This window comes from Quercus suber, unplaced genomic scaffold (genome assembly GCF_002906115.3).
Source record: "Quercus suber isolate HL8 unplaced genomic scaffold, Cork oak 2.0 scaffold_157, whole genome shotgun sequence".
NCBI lineage: Eukaryota > Viridiplantae > Streptophyta > Magnoliopsida > Fagales > Fagaceae > Quercus > Quercus suber.
The window spans coordinates 299,703-320,569 of record NW_027069618.1 but is presented as its reverse complement, the minus strand read 5'-3'; the positions used below and the strand labels follow the sequence as shown (position 1 = coordinate 320,569).

The 20,867-nt window shown below is 38.9% G+C and overlaps 2 protein-coding genes and 2 non-coding genes across 4 annotated transcripts; all 4 read left to right on the top strand.

The window, feature by feature from the left end:
* The first annotated feature begins 769 nt into the window (after positions 1-769).
* Positions 770-11,099, top strand: LOC136069216 (callose synthase 12-like). Its single transcript, XM_065777498.1, has 2 exons — positions 770-4,338; positions 10,779-11,099. Exons 1-2 carry the CDS (start codon positions 910-912, stop codon positions 11,097-11,099), a joined length of 3,750 nt encoding a protein of 1,249 aa, XP_065633570.1. The 5' UTR covers positions 770-909.
* LOC136069235 (small nucleolar RNA J33) lies at positions 3,896-3,975 on the top strand. The gene has a single exon (XR_010630471.1). It is a non-coding gene; the product is annotated as a small nucleolar RNA J33 (small nucleolar RNA).
* Positions 11,100-12,053: 954 nt separating the features above from the next.
* On the top strand, positions 12,054-18,902 carry LOC112023952 (callose synthase 12). The gene is made up of 2 exons (XM_024056584.2): positions 12,054-17,544; positions 18,563-18,902. The coding sequence occupies exon 1, from the start codon at positions 12,193-12,195 to the stop codon at positions 17,536-17,538; it is 5,346 nt and encodes a 1,781-aa protein (XP_023912352.2). The 5' UTR covers positions 12,054-12,192; the 3' UTR covers positions 17,539-17,544; positions 18,563-18,902.
* Positions 15,179-15,258, top strand: LOC112024050 (small nucleolar RNA J33). The gene has a single exon (XR_002884093.1). It is a non-coding gene; the product is annotated as a small nucleolar RNA J33 (small nucleolar RNA).
* Positions 18,903-20,867: the final 1,965 nt, after the last annotated feature.

Genomic DNA, 20,867 nt, shown 5'->3' with positions numbered 1-20,867 from the left:
TCCTCTTCAGTATTTATCCTTCTATTTCTTTTGTGAAATGGATATTATATCCGTGTTTTAAAGTCCTGCTCTTTTAGCTTGATATATACTCATATTAATTAGATATTGAAGATATGCGCGTATTTTAAAGTCATTCTCTTGGCTTGATATATACTCATATTAATTAGATATTGAAGATATGCACGTATTTTAAAGTCATTCTCTTAGCTTGATTTTTACTCATATTAATTAGATATTCAAAGATATAAATGAATCTATGACACATATTCAACAAAAAAAAGGAAAATTTTGCCAAAATTGGGGAGAAACAACCTTACAATTACATCACATGGGACAAATCCTCTTACACTGTTTCACATACTGACGTACATTTATTGCTACCTGCCAATTCAACCGTAACTGTCTTCTGAAATCTTAACGGCTAAGTGAGCAGAAATTCAGGAAAAAATAATTAAAAAAACAAATATATACAGACCTGAAATTCCGGCCGGAGATTGGAGATCATACAAATCTAACTTTCAAGTTCAACTAGAACAAAAAAAAAAAAAAAAACCAGAAATTTTATAATAATAAAAAGTTCAAGAAGCACAACAAAATTTTGTAATATTTTAGTAAATTAATTTATTTTCAAGACTCAAAACTCTTCTTCTTTGTTAAAAAAAAAAAAAAAAAAAACGTTGTTACTTGTAAGATTTTGTTTCGTGTCTAAAAATACATAAATAAAAGAAAACAAGTAAAAAAAACGAAAAAACAAAACCCCCAACGCGTAAACGCGCCCATTCCTCTTTTCTAATTCTATTTGCCTTTTCCATTTCCCCCCCTCTGTTTTTGATTCGCTGTGCACGTTCTGCCCATCTCTCTCTCTCTCTCTTCTCCAAACTAAAAACCCACCTCGATATTCACTAAACCATGAGCTACCACCGGCAACGCCCACCTCCGAGCCCAAACCCGAGCCAAAGCCGGCCCAGTCCAGCCGCACCGCCATTAGAATCCGACCCATACAACATAATCCCAATCCACAACCTCCTCGCGGAGCACCCGTCGCTCAGATTCCCGGAGGTCCGAGCCATTACCACCGCGCTCCGAGCCGTCGGCGATCTCAGGAAGCCGCCGCACAACCAATGGGCCCCGCACATGGACCTCCTGGACTGGCTCGCCCTCTTCTTCGGCTTCCAGAACGACAACGTTCGCAACCAGCGCGAGCACCTCGTCCTCCACCTCGCCAACGCTCAGATGCGCCTCTCTCCTCCGCCGGACAACATCGACGCCCTGGACGCCGCCGTTTTGCGCAAGTTTCGGAAGAAGCTCCTCAGGAACTACACCAACTGGTGCTCCTATCTCGGCAAGAAATCCAATATCTGGATCTCCGATCGCCGCGAGGCCGCCGCCGATCACCGCCGGGAGCTGCTCTACGTGTCGCTCTTCCTTCTGATTTGGGGTGAGTCTGCTAACCTCCGCTTTGTTCCCGAGTGCATTTGCTTTATATTTCATAATATGGCCATGGAGTTGAACAAGATCTTAGAGGATTACATAGACGAGAACACCGGTCAACCTGTGCAGCCCTCGGTCTCCGGCGAAAACGCGTTTTTGAACTGCGTCGTGAAGCCGATTTACGAGACGATTAGGGCTGAGGTGGAGAGCAGTAAGAATGGCAGTGCGCCGCACAGTGTGTGGCGCAATTACGACGACATTAACGAGTACTTTTGGAGCAAACGGTGTTTTCAGAAGCTCAGATGGCCGATTGATTTAGGAAGTAATTTCTTTGTGACGAGCGAGGGTGGCGCGAGAAGGAAACACGTAGGAAAGACTGGTTTTGTGGAGCAGAGATCCTTTTGGAACTTGTTGAGGAGCTTTGACAGGCTTTGGGTGATGCTTGTGTTGTTTTTACAGGCGGCGATTATTGTGGCGTGGGAAGAGAGGAGATATCCATGGGAAGCTCTGCAGACTAGGGATGTCCAAGCCAAAGTTTTGACAGTGTTTTTCACTTGGAGTGGGATGAGGTTTTTGCAGTCTCTGCTGGATGCAGGGATGCAATACAGTTTGGTTTCGAGGGAGACGCTGGGGCTTGGCGTGAGGATGGTGATGAAGAGTGTGGTTGCAGCCATTTGGATCTTGGTTTTTGGTGTGTTTTATGGGCGGATATGGACGCAGAGGAATCGCGATAGGAGGTGGTCTGCAGAGGCTAATAGGAGGTTTGTTACTTTTCTTGAGGTGGCATTGGTTTTCATTTTGCCGGAGCTTCTGGCCGTGGTGCTGTTTGTGATTCCGTGGATCAGGAATTTCCTCGAGGAGACGAATTTGAAGATCTTTTATATGTTGACTTGGTGGTTTCAAGGGAGGACCTTTGTGGGTCGTGGGTTGAGGGAAGGTCTTGTGGATAATATCAAGTACACTTTGTTTTGGATTTTGGTGCTTGCTACCAAATTTTTGTTCAGTTACTTCTTGCAGGTTAAACCGATGATTGCCCCAACGAAAGCATTGTTGGATTTGAAGGATGTGCAGTATGAATGGTATCAGCTTTTTAACAATAGCAACAGGTTGGCAGTGGGCTTACTGTGGATTCCTGTTGTTCTGATTTACCTCATGGATATTCAGATTTGGTATTCAATCTACTCGTCTTTTGTTGGGGCTGGTGTGGGATTGTTTCAGCACTTGGGTGAGATTCGAAATATTGAACAGTTGAGGTTGAGGTTCCAATTCTTTGCAAGTGCTATTCAGTTTAATCTCATGCCGGAGGAGCAGCTGTTAAATGCAAGGGGGATGAGGAACAGGTTTAAGGATGCCATTCATCGATTGAAGCTGAGATATGGGCTTGGTCGGCCTTATAGGAAGCTTGAATCTAGTCAGGTTGAGGCGAAGAGGTTTGCTTTGATATGGAATGAGATCATTTTGACTTTCAGGGAAGAAGATATCATCTCTGACCGTGAGCAGGAGCTGTTGGAGCTGCCCCCGAATTCTTGGAATGTCAGGGTCATTCGATGGCCTTGTTTCCTCCTCTGTAATGAGCTTCTGCTTGCGCTCAGTCAGGCCAAAGAGTTGTTAGATGCTCCGGACAAGTGGCTCTGGTATAAGGTATGCAAGAATGAGTACAGGCGTTGCGCTGTGATTGAAGCTTATGATTGTATCAAACACTTGCTGCTTGAGATTATCAAACGCAACACAGAAGAGCATTCCATTATGACCATATTTTTTCAAGAGATTGATCACTCCATTGAGATTGAGAGGTTCACTAAAACATTTAACATGACTGTTCTGCCCCAGCTTCATACCCAGTTAATCAAACTTGTTCAGCTATTGAACAAGCCAAAGAAAGATACTGCCCAGGTAGTGAACACTCTGCAAGCAATTTACGAGATTGCTAAACGGGACCTTTTCAAAGACAAGAGGAGCATTGACCAGCTGAGGGAGGATGGTCTGGCTCCTCGTAGTCCAGCTTCCACACAGGGGCTGCTTTTTGAGAATGCTGTTGAATTGCCTAATTCAGATAATGAGACATTCTATAGGCAGGTTCGGCGGTTGCACACAATTCTTACCTCTCGGGACTCAATGCACGACATCCCAGTAAATCTTGAGGCAAGACGCCGAATTGCCTTCTTCAGTAATTCACTTTTCATGAACATGCCTCATGCCCCTCAAGTTGAGAAAATGATGGCCTTCAGTGTTCTGACCCCTTATTACAGTGAAGAAGTAATCTATAGCAAAGAACAACTCAAATCTGAGAATGAAGATGGTATTTCGATCCTGTTCTATTTGCAGACAATTTATGCCGATGAGTGGAAAAATTTCATGGAGAGAATGCGCCGAGAAGGGATGGTGAAGGATACCGAGATATGGAATACTAAGCTGAGAGATCTCAGGCTTTGGGCATCATACAGAGGTCAGACACTCTCCCGAACTGTTAGGGGAATGATGTATTACTATCGGGCTCTTAAGATGCTGGCATTTCTTGATTCTGCATCGGAGATGGACATTCGGGAAGGATCACAAGAACTTGGTTCGATGAGGCGAGACAGCGGTTTTGATGGTTACTCCTCGGAAAGGTCACCATCTTCTAGGAGTTTAAGCAGAGCAAGCAGTTCATTGGGCTTGTTACTCAAAGGCCACGAGTATGGGACTGCATTGATGAAATTTACATATGTGGTTGCCTGCCAGATATATGGAACTCAGAAGGCAAAGAAAGATCCACATGCCGAGGAAATCTTGTATCTAATGAAAAGCAATGAAGCCCTTCGAGTTGCCTACGTTGATGAAGTTTCCACTGGGAGGGGTGAGAAGGAGTTTTATTCTGTTCTTGTGAAGTATGATCACCAATTGGAGAGGGAAGTGGAGATCTACAGGGTTTTTAAATTTTTTCAGTTTAATATTTTTAAAATTATTTTTATTTTTTTATTAATTAAAATGTGACTTGTCATTAAAATGCTGACATGGATGCTGATGTGGTAGCCACATTAGATCTAACATGCCACCTGGCACTTCCGTTTGCCACCTCAGCTTATTCTGTAACCCGGTTGACGGTAAGGACTATTTTAAAAACGATTTTGAAAAATCAGGGACTGACATAGGAGCAAAATCAGTTTAGGGACCAAAACGAGAAATGGCCCAAAATGTAGGGACCAAAAGTGTATTTACGCCTAGTAGTATCTGTAGCTTTGTGTGGCTGCCTTTGGGGATGGACATTGTCCACTCTCTCCCTTTCCTCCCCTATTTATTTTTGGATAAAATTTAGTTATAAAATTAGTTATAATTTAAAATTACATTTTTATTCACTAAAATATTACTTTCGTCTCAATTTGTTTGTCTTTTATTGTATTTTGAGATATTTCAAAATATTGTCTTGTTTTTAAAAATAAAAATTATTAATTTACTAATGTTCCTAGTATACCCTTACTTTATTTTCAAAACTATTTGAAAAGAAAACTAACTAATATTTTAAAAAAATCGATTTAATTGGGGCACCTTTTTAGTTGCCTCATTAAGAATATATCTTTCTAAAAAAGCTAATAAATTTATGTGAAATGTTAACGAATGCCCTTAGGGCACTGATTAATAATCCATTTAAATAAAGCTTTTATGGGAAATGAAAAAAAAAAGTAATTAATGTTTTGATAACTTTTTTCATTTCCCATAAAAGTGATATCAAAATTTTCTTAAAATGGATTATTAATGAGTGCCTTAAGGGCACTCGTTAGCATAACCCTAAATTTATTTAATGGTAGTTTTGTAAACTTATACATTTTTATAAGGCAGACAGGATAATAAATGATGTTCCCTTAAAAAGTTTGACTTTTCAAACAGGACAAATAAATTGGGACGGAGGGAGTAATTATGATTACATATTTTAAAAATCTAATCGTTGAATTGTATGTTCTTTACATTCTTAATACATATGACAAATTTTGTGTCAATTAGATATTATTCACTATATGATATATAAGTTTATATTTTATGCATAATTTTAAACTACAAAATTTGCAATTTAAACAATTTATTGATGACGTAGCTATTGATTTTTAATTTTCTAGAAGTTTTTTAAGTATAGAGAATATAAGATGAAGAAGTAATTCAATGAAAAATTTGTCAAAATTCATTTCCAATAAAAAGATATTGAGTAAGGTTGTACCCTAAAGCTACAACCAATTTTATAGCTATATTTTGTCCTTTATTTTTATCCCAAAAAAAATAAAGAAAAATTCGGTAATTTGCGTTTATATTGGGTAATATTTGGGACTGTGGGTGGTCGGGATTTTCACCTCTTTGAGGCTTGACACCCTATACCTCACCTTAGAAGGCTTTGTCCTCTTTGGGGAGCCAAGTCCTCAAGGATTTGTATTACGAAAGGGTGGGATTGTCCCACATCGCTTAAGTAACCCTCCCACTAACACTTTTTATGCCCTTGGAGCTTGTGTTAGTGTACCACTACTCACATGTGAGTAGTGGTACACTAACACAAGCTCCAAGGGCATATAAAGTGTCCCACCCTTTCGTAATACAAATCCTTGAGGGCTTGGCTCCCCAAAGAGGACAAAGCCTTCTAAGGTGAGGTATAGGGTGTTAAGCCTCAAAGAGGTGAAAATCCCGACCACCCACAGGGACAATTCCACTCACACCCCTAAAATTTTGTTTTAATAAATATAATCCTTAAAACTCCACATATGTCACAAATAACTTATAATTTTTAATGTTGGGAAATTTAGACCATGGTTAATAGAATTAACAAGTTTTAAACCCAAGTTATTAATTAGATGTTTCTAACAAAAAAAATTGTTAATTAGATTTATTATGAATAAACCTTGTTAAAATAAACAAACATTAATATCATGTCAATATCATGAAGCGGAATAGTAAATAAGACAAGATATAATGACCTAGGAAAACCAATGAAACAAACTAGTTTCACAGTAAAAAACTTAGGGAAAATGTTTTTGAAAAACAATTCATTATAGTAAAGAGAAATTTTAGATCTAGTACAAAACTTTTGTCCTTAGACTCTACAATCCCCGTAGATGAACTTAAAGCAGAAACCTTTTATCGCTTCAGAACCTTTGAACTATTCAATATATGAACGCCACCCTTTTGCATAGATCCCAGTATGTGAATAACTCCAGCAACTTGAAGATATTGTTGGCTGTAAAGTTCTTCACTTCATTAACAATGAAGATTAAGAAGTACTTGATTATAAAACCCTAAGGCGCAAAAGAGGAAGTAACTTCTTGCAGAGAGAATAAGGCATTAGGTCACTTTTTGCATGTGTTCTCCATGTATAACAGCCTTTAAAATAAGACTTATGTATGTCTAGGGTTGTGAGAAAAGAAACCCTACACATACATGCCAGTTAGGGCCAAAAATCAGATTTGAAAATTCTGATTTTATAGATCTTGACAGATTTAGCTTCTATCGAGCTTCGTTCTTAAATCTCAATAGATACTGTTTCTGTCGAGGTATATGTCGAGTTTTAATGAAAGCTTTTCTTCACTTGTTTCTTGATCCAATTTTCATGACTTTAACACTTGACTTGAACCCTTATTTCTTAAAGTACTAAACCCATCATAGATCTACCCAATTACAAGTAAAGTGTATNCTCCTCCTCTCCTCCACTATCACCAACTCCAATAACTGCCCCACCATTCACCTCCATAGCTCCCTCCCCTATGTGTGACAATCAAAACACCACCGTGAGGGGCAAAGGGGGAAGAATCGTCTAGGTGATTCCTTAGTACCCCCATTCGCATATAGCCTCCATAGTTAGCAATTTTGCTAGTCCTTAAGACTATGAATCTTGTCCACGTCGAGGTCATGGCTATGGTGGTGATAATGGCGGTGCCTTAGTCGACAAGATCTATTGCCTCAATTGTACTCAAAGCAGTCATTGATTTTTGGTATGTACAAGTCTTTCGTTTCAATCCAGTAACTCCAAAATTATTTTGTCAATTTTATGGCCCACATGCATATCACATGATTGGGACATTAGCTTCTTGGATGGCAAAGTGATAGGGAAATTTTTTAGATATTCCTAGAGCATGGAGAAATAGATATTCATGGTGGATCTCACCATATATGTGAGAGGAGAGAGCATCATTCTTCGTATTCCGGGAGCATTTAAGTGTTAAAGACATATTTTATGTAATTGGCTAATCCTTCGATAAAATACACTTTACTTGTAATTGGGTAGATCTATGATGGGTTTAGTACTTTAAGAAATAAGGGTTCAAGTCAAGTGTTAAAGTCATGAAAATTGGATCAAGAAACAAGTGAAGAAAAGCTTTCATTAAAACTCGACATATACCTCGACAGAAACAGTATCTATTGAGATTTAAGAACGAAGCTCGATAGAAGCTAAATCTGTCAAGATCTATAAAATCAGAATTTTCAAATCGGTTAAAATAAAAGTTCAAAAATATAAATATAACTACCTCAAAATTTAGGGGAGAGAAAATGCGTTTTACAAAAAAAAAAAAAAAAAAAATTGCAGCAATCACACAATACCACATTACCACTTTACTTAAAGCCAAAAGGTGAGCTTAACTTTTGTTCCAAAGAAGAAGCTGTCGAGTGCATTTGGGTTCAGTTCAATGGATAGCACAAAATAAAGGCTAATGTATTTTTATTTATTTATTTATTTTTGAGTGAGTTTCAACTGTATTTTTATTTTTAAGTACAGACATTGCCTAACTGATGCTTGTAAAACAGTAAAAGAACATGCAAGTTGAAGTCGCAAAACTCGCATCTATTGCCATCATTTGATAGATACTCCACTTTATAAGCGATGCCCCCAACAAAAAAAAAAATATTATCTATTTTCAACTCACCTTTACTTTTGGTGGGTTCTGAATCCAAATTTGGATAGATTTCAGTTCCGATACCTGACCTCTTCATGTGCATCCTTAAATAATAGCCCATTAACAAGAATGATTTATTATGAGATAGAAAGTTTCACACTAATTTTTGCTATGGTTGTAAACGAGTTAAGTTTTGTCAAGTTGTGCGTGTTTAAATTTGGCTTGTCAATAAAAGTTAAAAGCTCAAGCTTGGCTCTTGAGACAAGCATAAAATAATGTTTTTGTTTGAGCTCGTGGGAAATCAAAAAAGTTTGAGCTTTTCATTATTAATTAGTCAAGCCAAGCTTGAACTTAATATCAAGCTCATTTTTGAGCTTAGGTCATACTTTTGAGCTTCAAATCCAACAAAATTACAATATCAAATGCTCATTCTATCATGCTTCAAGTACCACCTATGATTGATTAGTCATTGTTCAAATTGCAACTTTACATAATTAAATCCATCAATTCATCATTCATTGTCTATAGCTTCATCACTTGTTTAAAATATAATTTTTATATCCACATTAGATGGTGAAGAACTAGAAAAAATACTTGTTTGTAACTATTGTGAACGGGAAATGACTAACATGTTTTATAACTTTACATTAGAGCATTCGCATCAGTCCGTGTTTTTTACACGCCCATTTTTACACTAAAAACCTACTTTTTCTATTTTACACATTCACTTTTACAAATCACCCACATCAATTCATCTATTTTATCACCGCTTTTATTTAAATAATCAATTTTCTCCATTTTTTTTATTATTTCCTCAACTAACCTTATTATACAGGCGCGCTCTCTTTCTCTCTCAGCTCATTTTTTTCTCAACCCATTTTTTTTGATTTTGCTCTCTCTCTCTCTCTCTCTCTCTCTCTCTCTCTCTCTCTCTCTCTCTAAAAAAAAAAAAAAAAAAAAAAAAAAAAAAAAAAAAAAGAACATGCAAGTTGAAGTCGCAAAACTCGCAGCTATTGCCATCATTTGATAGATACTCCACTTTATAAGCGATGCCCCCAACAAAAAAAAAAATTATCTATTTTCAACTCACCTTTACTTTTGGTGGGTTCCGAATCCAAATTTGGATAGATTTCAGTTTCGATACCTGACCTCTTCATGTGCATCCTTAAATAATAGCCCATTAACAAGAATGATTTATTATGAGATAGAAAGTTTCACACTAATTTTTGCTATGGTTGTAAACGAGTTAAAGTTTTGTCAAGTTGTGCGTGTTTAAATTTGGCTTGTCAATAAAAGTTAAAAGCTCAAGCTTGGCTCTTGAGACAAGCATAAAATAATGTTTTTGTTTGAGCTCGTGGGAAATCAAAAAAGCTTAAGCTTTTTATTATTAATTAGTCAAGCCAAGCTTGAGCTTAATATCAAGCTCAGGTCAAACTTTTGAGCTTCAAATCCAACAAAATTACAATATCAAATGCTCATTCTATCATGCTTCAAGTCCCACCTATGATTAGTCATTGTTCAAATTGCAAGTTTACATAATTAAATCCATCAATTCATCATTCATTGCCTATAGCTTCATCACTTGTTTAAAATATAATTTTTATATCCACATTAGATGGTGAAGAACTAGAAAAAATACTTGTTTGTACCTATTGTGAACAGGAAATGACTAACATGTTTTATAACTTTACATTAGATGATGGATGGGGAAGGACCATACATGACCCACTTATAAATAAATAAAATGTAACTAAAGTCTAAAGTGGTGCTTGATTAGTTTAGAAGGAAGTGAAAAATTAAGGTAAAGGGTAATAGTCCCATGTGGGCCATTTTATTATTAAGACATGAGTAATGAATTTATTTATCAAACACACATTAAGCCTATAATTGAGTCTATATTTGACTTATTTTGTATCTACCCTTATAGTTTACAAACTTGTTCATAAACAATTTTTTTTTTCTTGGGCTCGACTTGTTTATTAAGTAAGTCTAAAACTAAGATTCAAGCTTGGCTTATTTATAAAGAAACAAACATGAATGAGTTTTTTATCGAATCGAGCCTAAGTTGTTTATGAATAGCTTGGTTTATTTACAACCCTAATCTTTACCATCTACACATCTCAACCTTAACATTTGACATTCAGATTCATAATAATGATAATATTTGACATTCATAGGGATGAATAATTTGATCACCTACCTTTGAAGAAGTCGAAAATTCAAAACCCTTGAAAAAAACATTATTTATGTAAATAAATATAACTTCCATTCCCAATCAATTAAGAGCACTTGCAGTAGTGGTACTAAAAAACTAAAAAGCTATTTTTAGCACCACAAACTTAAAAATTGGGGATGTAGCAGTGGAGGCATATCCAAAATATTTAGCTTTTGAGCTACAGTGCACATCTAAAGATAGATGTGCTTTGTAGCTTAAAGCTATACCAAAATAATAATATTTTATTTATCTTTTCAATTAAATAATATAAATTAACTCATCTGTAGCACAACTCGAACACACTTCAGCTCTTCTCCCTTCCCCCCCCCTCCTCCTCCATGGAGAGATTAGAGATGGACAGTGTTGATGATTTCAGTGAGGATCTCGATGCCGAAACAGTGAGACTAAGCTCGGCAATAGTTGGGTTCGTGGTTGGGTTCCGTGCTGAAACGGTTAGTGGGTGGTCTCAGTGCCGAAATGGTTGGTGCTCTTCTTCCCTCACCTCCACTCCATTGCTGGGTCGTGGTTGTGTTTCGGCCTCGTGGATCGAAGTGGCTTTTTGTGGATCGGAGTGGTTATCGCTTGTGGTTGTGCTTGCTCGTGGATAGAAGTGGGTTTCAGCGTACCGGCGTGGTGGGTTTTGGCGTATCGACTTGGTGGGTTTCAGTTTTGGGTTGTCGTGGGTTTGTTTTGTGGTATTTTATTGTGGGAGATATGTTATTTTATTGTAATGTTTATATTATTTTATTGTGTTAGAAGTTAAAATAGATCAACTGCTGCAGCATGCGAGTAAGTAAAATAGATAAAGTAATTTTTTGTGATGCCAAATAGTTACAAATATAGCTTCATTACTATGAATGCTCTAAAGCAGCCTTCTCGTCCTCTTCTGTACTTATCCTTCTATATCTTTTGTGAAAAGGATATTATATCCGTATTTTAAAGTCCTGCTCTTTTTATTATCAAAAAAAAAAAGTCCTGCTCTTTTTTTTTTTTGAATAATAAAGTCCTGCTCTTTTAGCTTGATATATACTCATATTAATTAGATATTGAAGATATACACGTGTTTTAAAGTCATACGCTTAGCTTGATATTTACTCATATTAATTAGATATTCAAAGATATAAATGAATCCATGACACATATTCAATAAAAAAAAAAAAAGAAGGAAGCTTTTGACAAAATTGGGGAGAAACAACCTAACAATTACATCACATGGGACAAATTACACTGTTTCACATGCTGACGTAAATTTGTTGCCACCTGCCAATTCAATCGTAACTGTCTTCTTAAATCTTAACGGCTAAGTGAGCAGAAATTCAGGAAAAAATAATTAAAAAAACAAATATACACAGACCTGAAATTCCGGCCGGAGATTGGAGATCATACAAATCTAACTTTCAACTAAAAAAAAAAAAACTAAAACAAAAAAAAAAAAACCAGAAATTTTATAATTAAAAAAAAAAAAAAACCGTTGTTACTTGTAAGATTTTGTTTCGTGTCTAAAAATACATAAATAAAAGAAAACAAGTAAAAAAAACGAAAAACAAAAACCCCAACGCGTAAACGCGCCCATTCCTCTTTTCTAATTCTATTCGCCTTTTCCATTTCCCCCCCTTCTGTTTTTGATTCGCTGTGCACGTTCTGCCCATCTCTCTCTCTCTCTTCTCCAAACTAAAAACCCACCTCGATATTCACTAAACCATGAGCTACCACCGGCAACGCCCACCTCCGAGCCCAAACCCGAGCCAAAGCCGGCCCAGTCCAGCCGCACCGCCATTAGAATCCGACCCATACAACATAATCCCAATCCACAACCTCCTCGCGGAGCACCCGTCGCTCAGATTCCCGGAGGTCCGAGCCATTACCACCGCGCTCCGAGCCGTCGGCGATCTCAGGAAGCCGCCGCACAACCAATGGGCCCCGCACATGGACCTCCTGGACTGGCTCGCCCTCTTCTTCGGCTTCCAGAACGACAACGTTCGCAACCAGCGCGAGCACCTCGTCCTCCACCTCGCCAACGCTCAGATGCGCCTCTCTCCTCCGCCGGACAACATCGACGCCCTGGACGCCGCCGTTTTGCGCAAGTTTCGGAAGAAGCTCCTCAGGAACTACACCAACTGGTGCTCCTATCTCGGCAAGAAATCCAATATCTGGATCTCCGATCGCCGCGAGGCCGCCGCCGATCACCGCCGGGAGCTGCTCTACGTGTCGCTCTTCCTTCTGATTTGGGGTGAGTCTGCTAACCTCCGCTTTGTTCCCGAGTGCATTTGCTTTATATTTCATAATATGGCCATGGAGTTGAACAAGATCTTAGAGGATTACATAGACGAGAACACCGGTCAACCTGTGCAGCCCTCGGTCTCCGGCGAAAACGCGTTTTTGAACTGCGTCGTGAAGCCGATTTACGAGACGATTAGGGCTGAGGTGGAGAGCAGTAAGAATGGCAGTGCGCCGCACAGTGTGTGGCGCAATTACGACGACATTAACGAGTACTTTTGGAGCAAACGGTGTTTTCAGAAGCTCAGATGGCCGATTGATTTAGGAAGTAATTTCTTTGTGACGAGCGAGGGTGGCGCGAGAAGAAAACACGTAGGGAAGACTGGTTTTGTGGAGCAGAGATCCTTTTGGAACTTGTTGAGGAGCTTTGACAGGCTTTGGGTGATGCTTGTGTTGTTTTTACAGGCGGCGATTATTGTGGCGTGGGAAGAGAGGAGATATCCATGGGAAGCTCTGCAGACTAGGGATGTCCAAGCCAAAGTTTTGACAGTGTTTTTCACTTGGAGTGGGATGAGGTTTTTGCAGTCTCTGCTGGATGCAGGGATGCAATACAGTTTGGTTTCGAGGGAGACGCTGGGGCTTGGCGTGAGGATGGTGATGAAGAGTGTGGTTGCAGCCATTTGGATCTTGGTTTTTGGTGTGTTTTATGGGCGGATATGGACGCAGAGGAATCGCGATAGGAGGTGGTCTGCAGAGGCTAATAGGAGGTTTGTTACTTTTCTTGAGGTGGCATTGGTTTTCATTTTGCCGGAGCTTCTGGCCGTGGTGCTGTTTGTGATTCCGTGGATCAGGAATTTCCTCGAGGAGACGAATTTGAAGATCTTTTATATGTTGACTTGGTGGTTTCAAGGGAGGACCTTTGTGGGTCGTGGGTTGAGGGAAGGTCTTGTGGATAATATCAAGTACACTTTGTTTTGGATTTTGGTGCTTGCTACCAAATTTTTGTTCAGTTACTTCTTGCAGGTTAAACCGATGATTGCCCCAACGAAAGCATTGTTGGATTTGAAGGATGTGCAGTATGAATGGTATCAGCTTTTTAACAATAGCAACAGGTTGGCAGTGGGCTTACTGTGGATTCCTGTTGTTCTGATTTACCTCATGGATATTCAGATTTGGTATTCAATCTACTCGTCTTTTGTTGGGGCTGGTGTGGGATTGTTTCAGCACTTGGGTGAGATTCGAAATATTGAACAGTTGAGGTTGAGGTTCCAATTCTTTGCAAGTGCTATTCAGTTTAATCTCATGCCGGAGGAGCAGCTGTTAAATGCAAGGGGGATGAGGAACAGGTTTAAGGATGCCATTCATCGATTGAAGCTGAGATATGGGCTTGGTCGGCCTTATAGGAAGCTTGAATCTAGTCAGGTTGAGGCGAAGAGGTTTGCTTTGATATGGAATGAGATCATTTTGACTTTCAGGGAAGAAGATATCATCTCTGACCGTGAGCAGGAGCTGTTGGAGCTGCCCCCGAATTCTTGGAATGTCAGGGTCATTCGATGGCCTTGTTTCCTCCTCTGTAATGAGCTTCTGCTTGCGCTCAGTCAGGCCAAAGAGTTGTTAGATGCTCCGGACAAGTGGCTCTGGTATAAGGTATGCAAGAATGAGTACAGGCGTTGCGCTGTGATTGAAGCTTATGATTGTATCAAACACTTGCTGCTTGAGATTATCAAACGCAACACAGAAGAGCATTCCATTATGACCATATTTTTTCAAGAGATTGATCACTCCATTGAGATTGAGAGGTTCACTAAAACATTTAACATGACTGTTCTGCCCCAGCTTCATACCCAGTTAATCAAACTTGTTCAGCTATTGAACAAGCCAAAGAAAGATACTGCCCAGGTAGTGAACACTCTGCAAGCAATTTACGAGATTGCTAAACGGGACCTTTTCAAAGACAAGAGGAGCATTGACCAGCTGAGGGAGGATGGTCTGGCTCCTCGTAGTCCAGCTTCCACACAGGGGCTGCTTTTTGAGAATGCTGTTGAATTGCCTAATTCAGATAATGAGACATTCTATAGGCAGGTTCGGCGGTTGCACACAATTCTTACCTCTCGGGACTCAATGCACGACATCCCAGTAAATCTTGAGGCAAGACGCCGAATTGCCTTCTTCAGTAATTCACTTTTCATGAACATGCCTCATGCCCCTCAAGTTGAGAAAATGATGGCCTTCAGTGTTCTGACCCCTTATTACAGTGAAGAAGTAATCTATAGCAAAGAACAACTCAAATCTGAGAATGAAGATGGTATTTCGATCCTGTTCTATTTGCAGACAATTTATGCCGATGAGTGGAAAAATTTCATGGAGAGAATGCGCCGAGAAGGGATGGTGAAGGATACCGAGATATGGAATACTAAGCTGAGAGATCTCAGGCTTTGGGCATCATACAGAGGTCAGACACTCTCCCGAACTGTTAGGGGAATGATGTATTACTATCGGGCTCTTAAGATGCTGGCATTTCTTGATTCTGCATCGGAGATGGACATTCGGGAAGGATCACAAGAACTTGGTTCGATGAGGCGAGACAGCGGTTTTGATGGTTACTCCTCGGAAAGGTCACCATCTTCTAGGAGTTTAAGCAGAGCAAGCAGTTCATTGGGCTTGTTACTCAAAGGCCACGAGTATGGGACTGCATTGATGAAATTTACATATGTGGTTGCCTGCCAGATATATGGAACTCAGAAGGCAAAGAAAGATCCACATGCCGAGGAAATCTTGTATCTAATGAAAAGCAATGAAGCCCTTCGAGTTGCCTACGTTGATGAAGTTTCCACTGGGAGGGGTGAGAAGGAGTTTTATTCTGTTCTTGTGAAGTATGATCACCAATTGGAGAGGGAAGTGGAGATCTACAGGGTGAAGTTGCCTGGTCCCTTGAAGCTTGGTGAGGGAAAACCAGAGAATCAAAATCATGCCATCATTTTCACTCGTGGTGATGCTGTCCAGACTATTGATATGAACCAAGACAACTATTTTGAAGAGGCACTCAAAATGCGCAATCTGTTGGAAGAATTCAGGCGTTATTATGGTATCCGGAAGCCTACTATCTTGGGAGTTAGGGAACACATATTTACAGGTTCTGTTTCATCACTTGCTTGGTTTATGTCGGCTCAGGAAACGAGTTTTGTCACCTTGGGGCAGCGTGTTTTGGCGAACCCTTTAAAAGTTAGAATGCATTATGGCCATCCAGATGTGTTTGACAGGTTTTGGTTCATGACTCGTGGTGGGATCAGTAAAGCTTCCAGAGTGATTAATATTAGTGAGGACATTTTTGCTGGCTTTAACTGCACATTGCGTGGAGGGAATGTCACTCACCATGAATACATCCAGGTCGGCAAGGGAAGGGATGTTGGGTTGAATCAAGTATCCATGTTTGAGGCCAAGGTGGCTAGTGGAAATGGTGAGCAAGTTCTTAGCAGAGATATCTACAGGTTGGGTCATAGGTTGGACTTCTTCCGAATGCTGTCATTCTTTTACACTACTGTGGGATTCTTTTTCAACACAATGGTGGTGATTCTGACCGTATATGCATTTCTGTGGGGCCGACTCTATCTGGCTCTTAGTGGTGTTGAGGCTTCTTCTGAGGCAAGTAGTACTAATAACAATGCAGCACTTGGTGCAATCTTGAATCAGCAGTTCATCATCCAGCTTGGTCTGTTCACGGCCCTTCCGATGATAGTGGAAAACTCTCTTGAGCATGGGTTCCTTCAAGCTATCTGGGATTTTCTGACAATGCAGCTCCAGCTTTCATCCGTATTCTACACGTTCTCAATGGGAACTCGTGCCCACTACTTTGGCCGTACTATTCTTCATGGTGGTGCAAAATATCGGGCTACCGGGCGTGGTTTTGTTGTGGAGCACAAGGGTTTTGCCGAGAATTATAGACTCTATGCTCGTAGCCATTTTGTGAAGGCAATTGAACTTGGGTTAATACTTGTAGTTTATGCGTCACACAGTCCTATAGCTGGCAACACATTTGTTTACATAGCCTTGACAATCACTAGTTGGTTCCTGGTTGTGTCATGGATTATGGCCCCCTTTGTGTTCAATCCCTCTGGATTTGATTGGTTGAAGACAGTGTACGACTTTGATGACTTTATGAACTGGATTTGGTTCCGTGGCAGTGTTTTTGCAAAAGCTGAACAGAGTTGGGAAAGATGGTGGTATGAGGAGCAAGATCATCTCAGGAACACTGGCATTTGGGGTAAAATAATGGAAATAATCTTAGACCTCCGATTCTTCTTCTTCCAGTATGGGATAGTATATCAACTAAATATTGCAGCTGGAAGTACCAGCATTGCTGTTTACTTCTTGTCTTGGATCTATGTATTTGTGGCATTTGCGATTTATGCGGTAATAGCATTTGCTCGGGATAAATATGCGGCAAAAGAGCACATATACTATCGTCTAGTCCAATTCCTCGTGATTGTACTTGCAATACTTGTGACAATTGCTCTGCTGCAATTTACGGCTTTCACATTTATTGATATTTTCACTAGCATGTTAGCATTCATCCCCACTGGGTGGGGCCTGATATTGATTGCCCAAGTACTCCGGCCCTTTCTGCGGTCTACTCTTGTTTGGGAAAGCGTTGTTTCTGTGGCCCGACTATATGATATAATGTTCGGAGTAATTGTCATGGCTCCTGTGGCATTACTGTCATGGTTGCCTGGGTTTCAGTCAATGCAGACAAGGATCCTTTTCAACGAAGCATTTAGTCGGGGCCTCCGCATTAACCAGCTTGTTGCAGGAAAAAAATCCAATGACTTATAATTTGAGGTAATTTCCTAATTCCAATTTCTAACCCTATTCCTTGTCCTTTTGGTGGAATCATTTTTATTCTCGGCATAAGCTATGTATTTTTCTGTATAGTATGGATTTATTCTTCTTCATGGAATATGGGAGTATTGAGTAGAGTAAATTTGTTGATGGACCTTTGTTTTGTGTTAAAGTACTCAACCTTCCTTTTTCTTAAAATTTGATCAGTACACAGTGCTTAGCTTACTGTGTCTGATATGAAGGTTCTTTTCCATGATTGCTATCTGGTCTGACTGATATGAATTTTGTTGTATTTCTAGCATGTTATCAGACAATGGGCAAATGGCTTATTTAAAAGGTGGCTGTCTAATAGAATCAAAACAATGTTTGGTTTAATGTCAAGAACAATGGATGTTGTCTACTTCTCTGAGAGGGAGAGGGGGGCGTATGATACTCATTTAGTTTGTCTTGTTGCTATTGGTGTTTATTTGTTGACACTTTCTCTAGCATTGCATGTACAAGTTTTGCCTTGTTTTTATTTATTTATTTATTTTGTGTGTGCGCGTGTGTGCTTGCCCCTTTGCTCTCTGTTATTGTCTGCTTCCCTTGTGGCCTTCTAAAATTGTCCTTATTTTTTCCCTCAAAAGCTCCAGAATAGTTTGATTTGCTATGAATTCTGTTCTATGTGACACTTGATTAGATACTTGACTCCACAGTAAAACTTATAAAATTATTCCATACACCCGGTATATACTGTCTCCTTGTCACATAAAGGTAGGTCCCCTGTGTGGGATCCATAGGTGGGAGTGTCCTTATGTAAGAGGAGGGTGCAATACACTAGATGCACTGAAATTATTCACGTAAACTTGGCCATTTTGAAATCATGGTTAATGATGATGTGCGTATGTTTAAACCTTTTTATTTATTTAATTGGGTTTATTTATTTTGAAGAGATGACTGGGTTAAGTTAACTATTATCTAATATATATCCTACGGAACTTCCAGCTGTTACTCAAGAGAGTTGCATCTTGTTTTGCAGGTTTGATTTTAGCACGAGGTGTAGAGAAACAATAGAAATTGAGAAGATTGATTTGTTTTTGCTTTGCGGAGGTTCTTATGTGCACGTCAGAGTGGACTTCCATTTTATTTCATTTCAATCTCAGCCAGGAGGTAAAGGACAATACCATGTGATTCTTTATTGCAGGCTTCATTTTACCTTTAGTAATGTAATTAGTTAAAATTTCTCATATTTGAACTGATATTTGGTCGGGGGGCTCTTATTTATATGTGCTCAACTTCCCACTTCCCCCATGTTTCTAAAGGTACAGCTCTTGGCATAGTGTTTATACAGAGTACAGAGAATAGTGTGGTTTTGCTCAGATTTTTAGAGTATTTTTTATTCTTTTGTCAGAAATTGAGGTAGTATTTAATTTATTCAAGCTTAAGCCATACTTTCTTGTCCTAGCTACAACAAGTCACGCTTTACCATTCTATGTTTGCCATTTTACTATGTCGAAGTGGATGGCAAAAGCGGAGGAAAAAGAAAGAAAGGAAAAACATTGTGGAGACACTCTTTTGCAGTGTTGTTTTCTATTTTATGGTTTGGTTTATTTTTTTAGTTCTTCAAAGATATAAGTAATAAATAGGGCTCTGATAATCTTTACTCAAGATCCTTTTTTCTTTTTGGGCCGGATACTATTAGACCTCAGTTTCAACTTCCGTGCATGTTACCTGTCATTTGCCTTTTCGCAAATCCTCGAATGCGCTTCCAACCTCGGCTTAGGTAAAGATAGGATGAAATATGGCTTTTTGAGCTAATAAGATTTAAAGCAAGAACTTTGGAGGCTGATGTTCTTAAGATTGGGAAGCCGTTTGGGTGAAATGAATTTTTCGAATATGCAAGGAACGTTTCTCAACTGAATCAATGGAACTTTTTTTTTCCTTTTGAATAGGAATCATTGAAACATTACCAAGAGTGACACAGTTGTCATTTATTACCTTTTCTTTTCCTTTTATACAGGTAATAAGAACATAAGAAGATTAGAAACAAGACTATCCCAATGAAAGTTGAGAAAATGATTTATTTAATTTAATGGGATCCATGTCAATGGAAGCAGGTTTGATTTGTTACTGTGGGAGAGACTCTCTGGGCATGAAGCCATTGGTTTGAGACAGTGGAGGCCAAGCTATTGCAACTCTTTTATCCGAAAATTCTTTGTTCTTGTTTGTACTTTGTAGTCCTAGAGTCTAGTAGATATGATTAAGAAGAAAGAAAATAATTGATGCATTTTTGACTTTTTCGTTTTTGGGAGCGTAATATACGGGGTCGAGGGCCGCGTCGGTTGTACTGTCAAACTCAAATATATACAAACGGGCCTTAGTGCTTTAAATAGAAGGGAACATCGTTGTGCCATATGAAAGGGAAGCGGCTGTGTCCCCGGGGCCATCTTTATATCCATTTAGAACAATCTAACAATATTTGTGGGCAGCAAAATTTAATTCGAGGGTTACTAATAAAAAGGATATGATAATTTTTTTTATTACTGTACACATTTAACAGGAAAAAGTTAAAGAGTTTTCTATTTCAATGCTTTCTAGTGTTTCCATCGGAGATATATATGATTCAAAAATTTCTTTCCCCACTTGTAGCTATAATAATAATAATAATTGGAAAAATTTTAGTTTTAAACAAGTTTGGAGCTATTATTTTTTTAATCCATTATAGTGATTAATGAGATTATCCATTTTTAAGAGTGATGCTATGAATGGGATAGGACATCCCTAATTTTCTTAAAACGAGCTTTTTTATATATAAATACTAAAATTTAAAACTGAAAACGTTAATTCTATTTTTTTTTTAATTTTATTTTATAAACAAGTTGCAAGAAGCTGTAATCCCAACAACACTTGGTAAATTCTAATAGTGTTTTGGAAAAAGCATAAGAAAGAATAATCTAAGCGTTAAAATTATAAATTTAGAAGTTAGAATAGACGGTGTTTTTGACAAGAATCCATCAAAACTGATAATATATAAAAAGAAAGGGGGAGGTCATGAAAAGCAGGTGAGGGCGCACAGTCCCAATCCATTCCTTTCGGCCGACTTACATTCTAATTTTCAGGTCGGCTAGGTCAACTCCGACTGGGTTTGGATACAGCGTTAAGCTGCGGCACGTTTCTGTTCTCTCGTTTTCTCTTTTTTTTTTCTTTTTTTTCTCTTTTTCTTCCGCATTTGTTGACTTTGGGGACAAAAAGTACTGTGCATGTACTGTGCGTGCACTGTTCACGCACTGTTCACGTCATTTTTAATATTAAAAGTGGGTCCCACAATACTATTCACACATTTA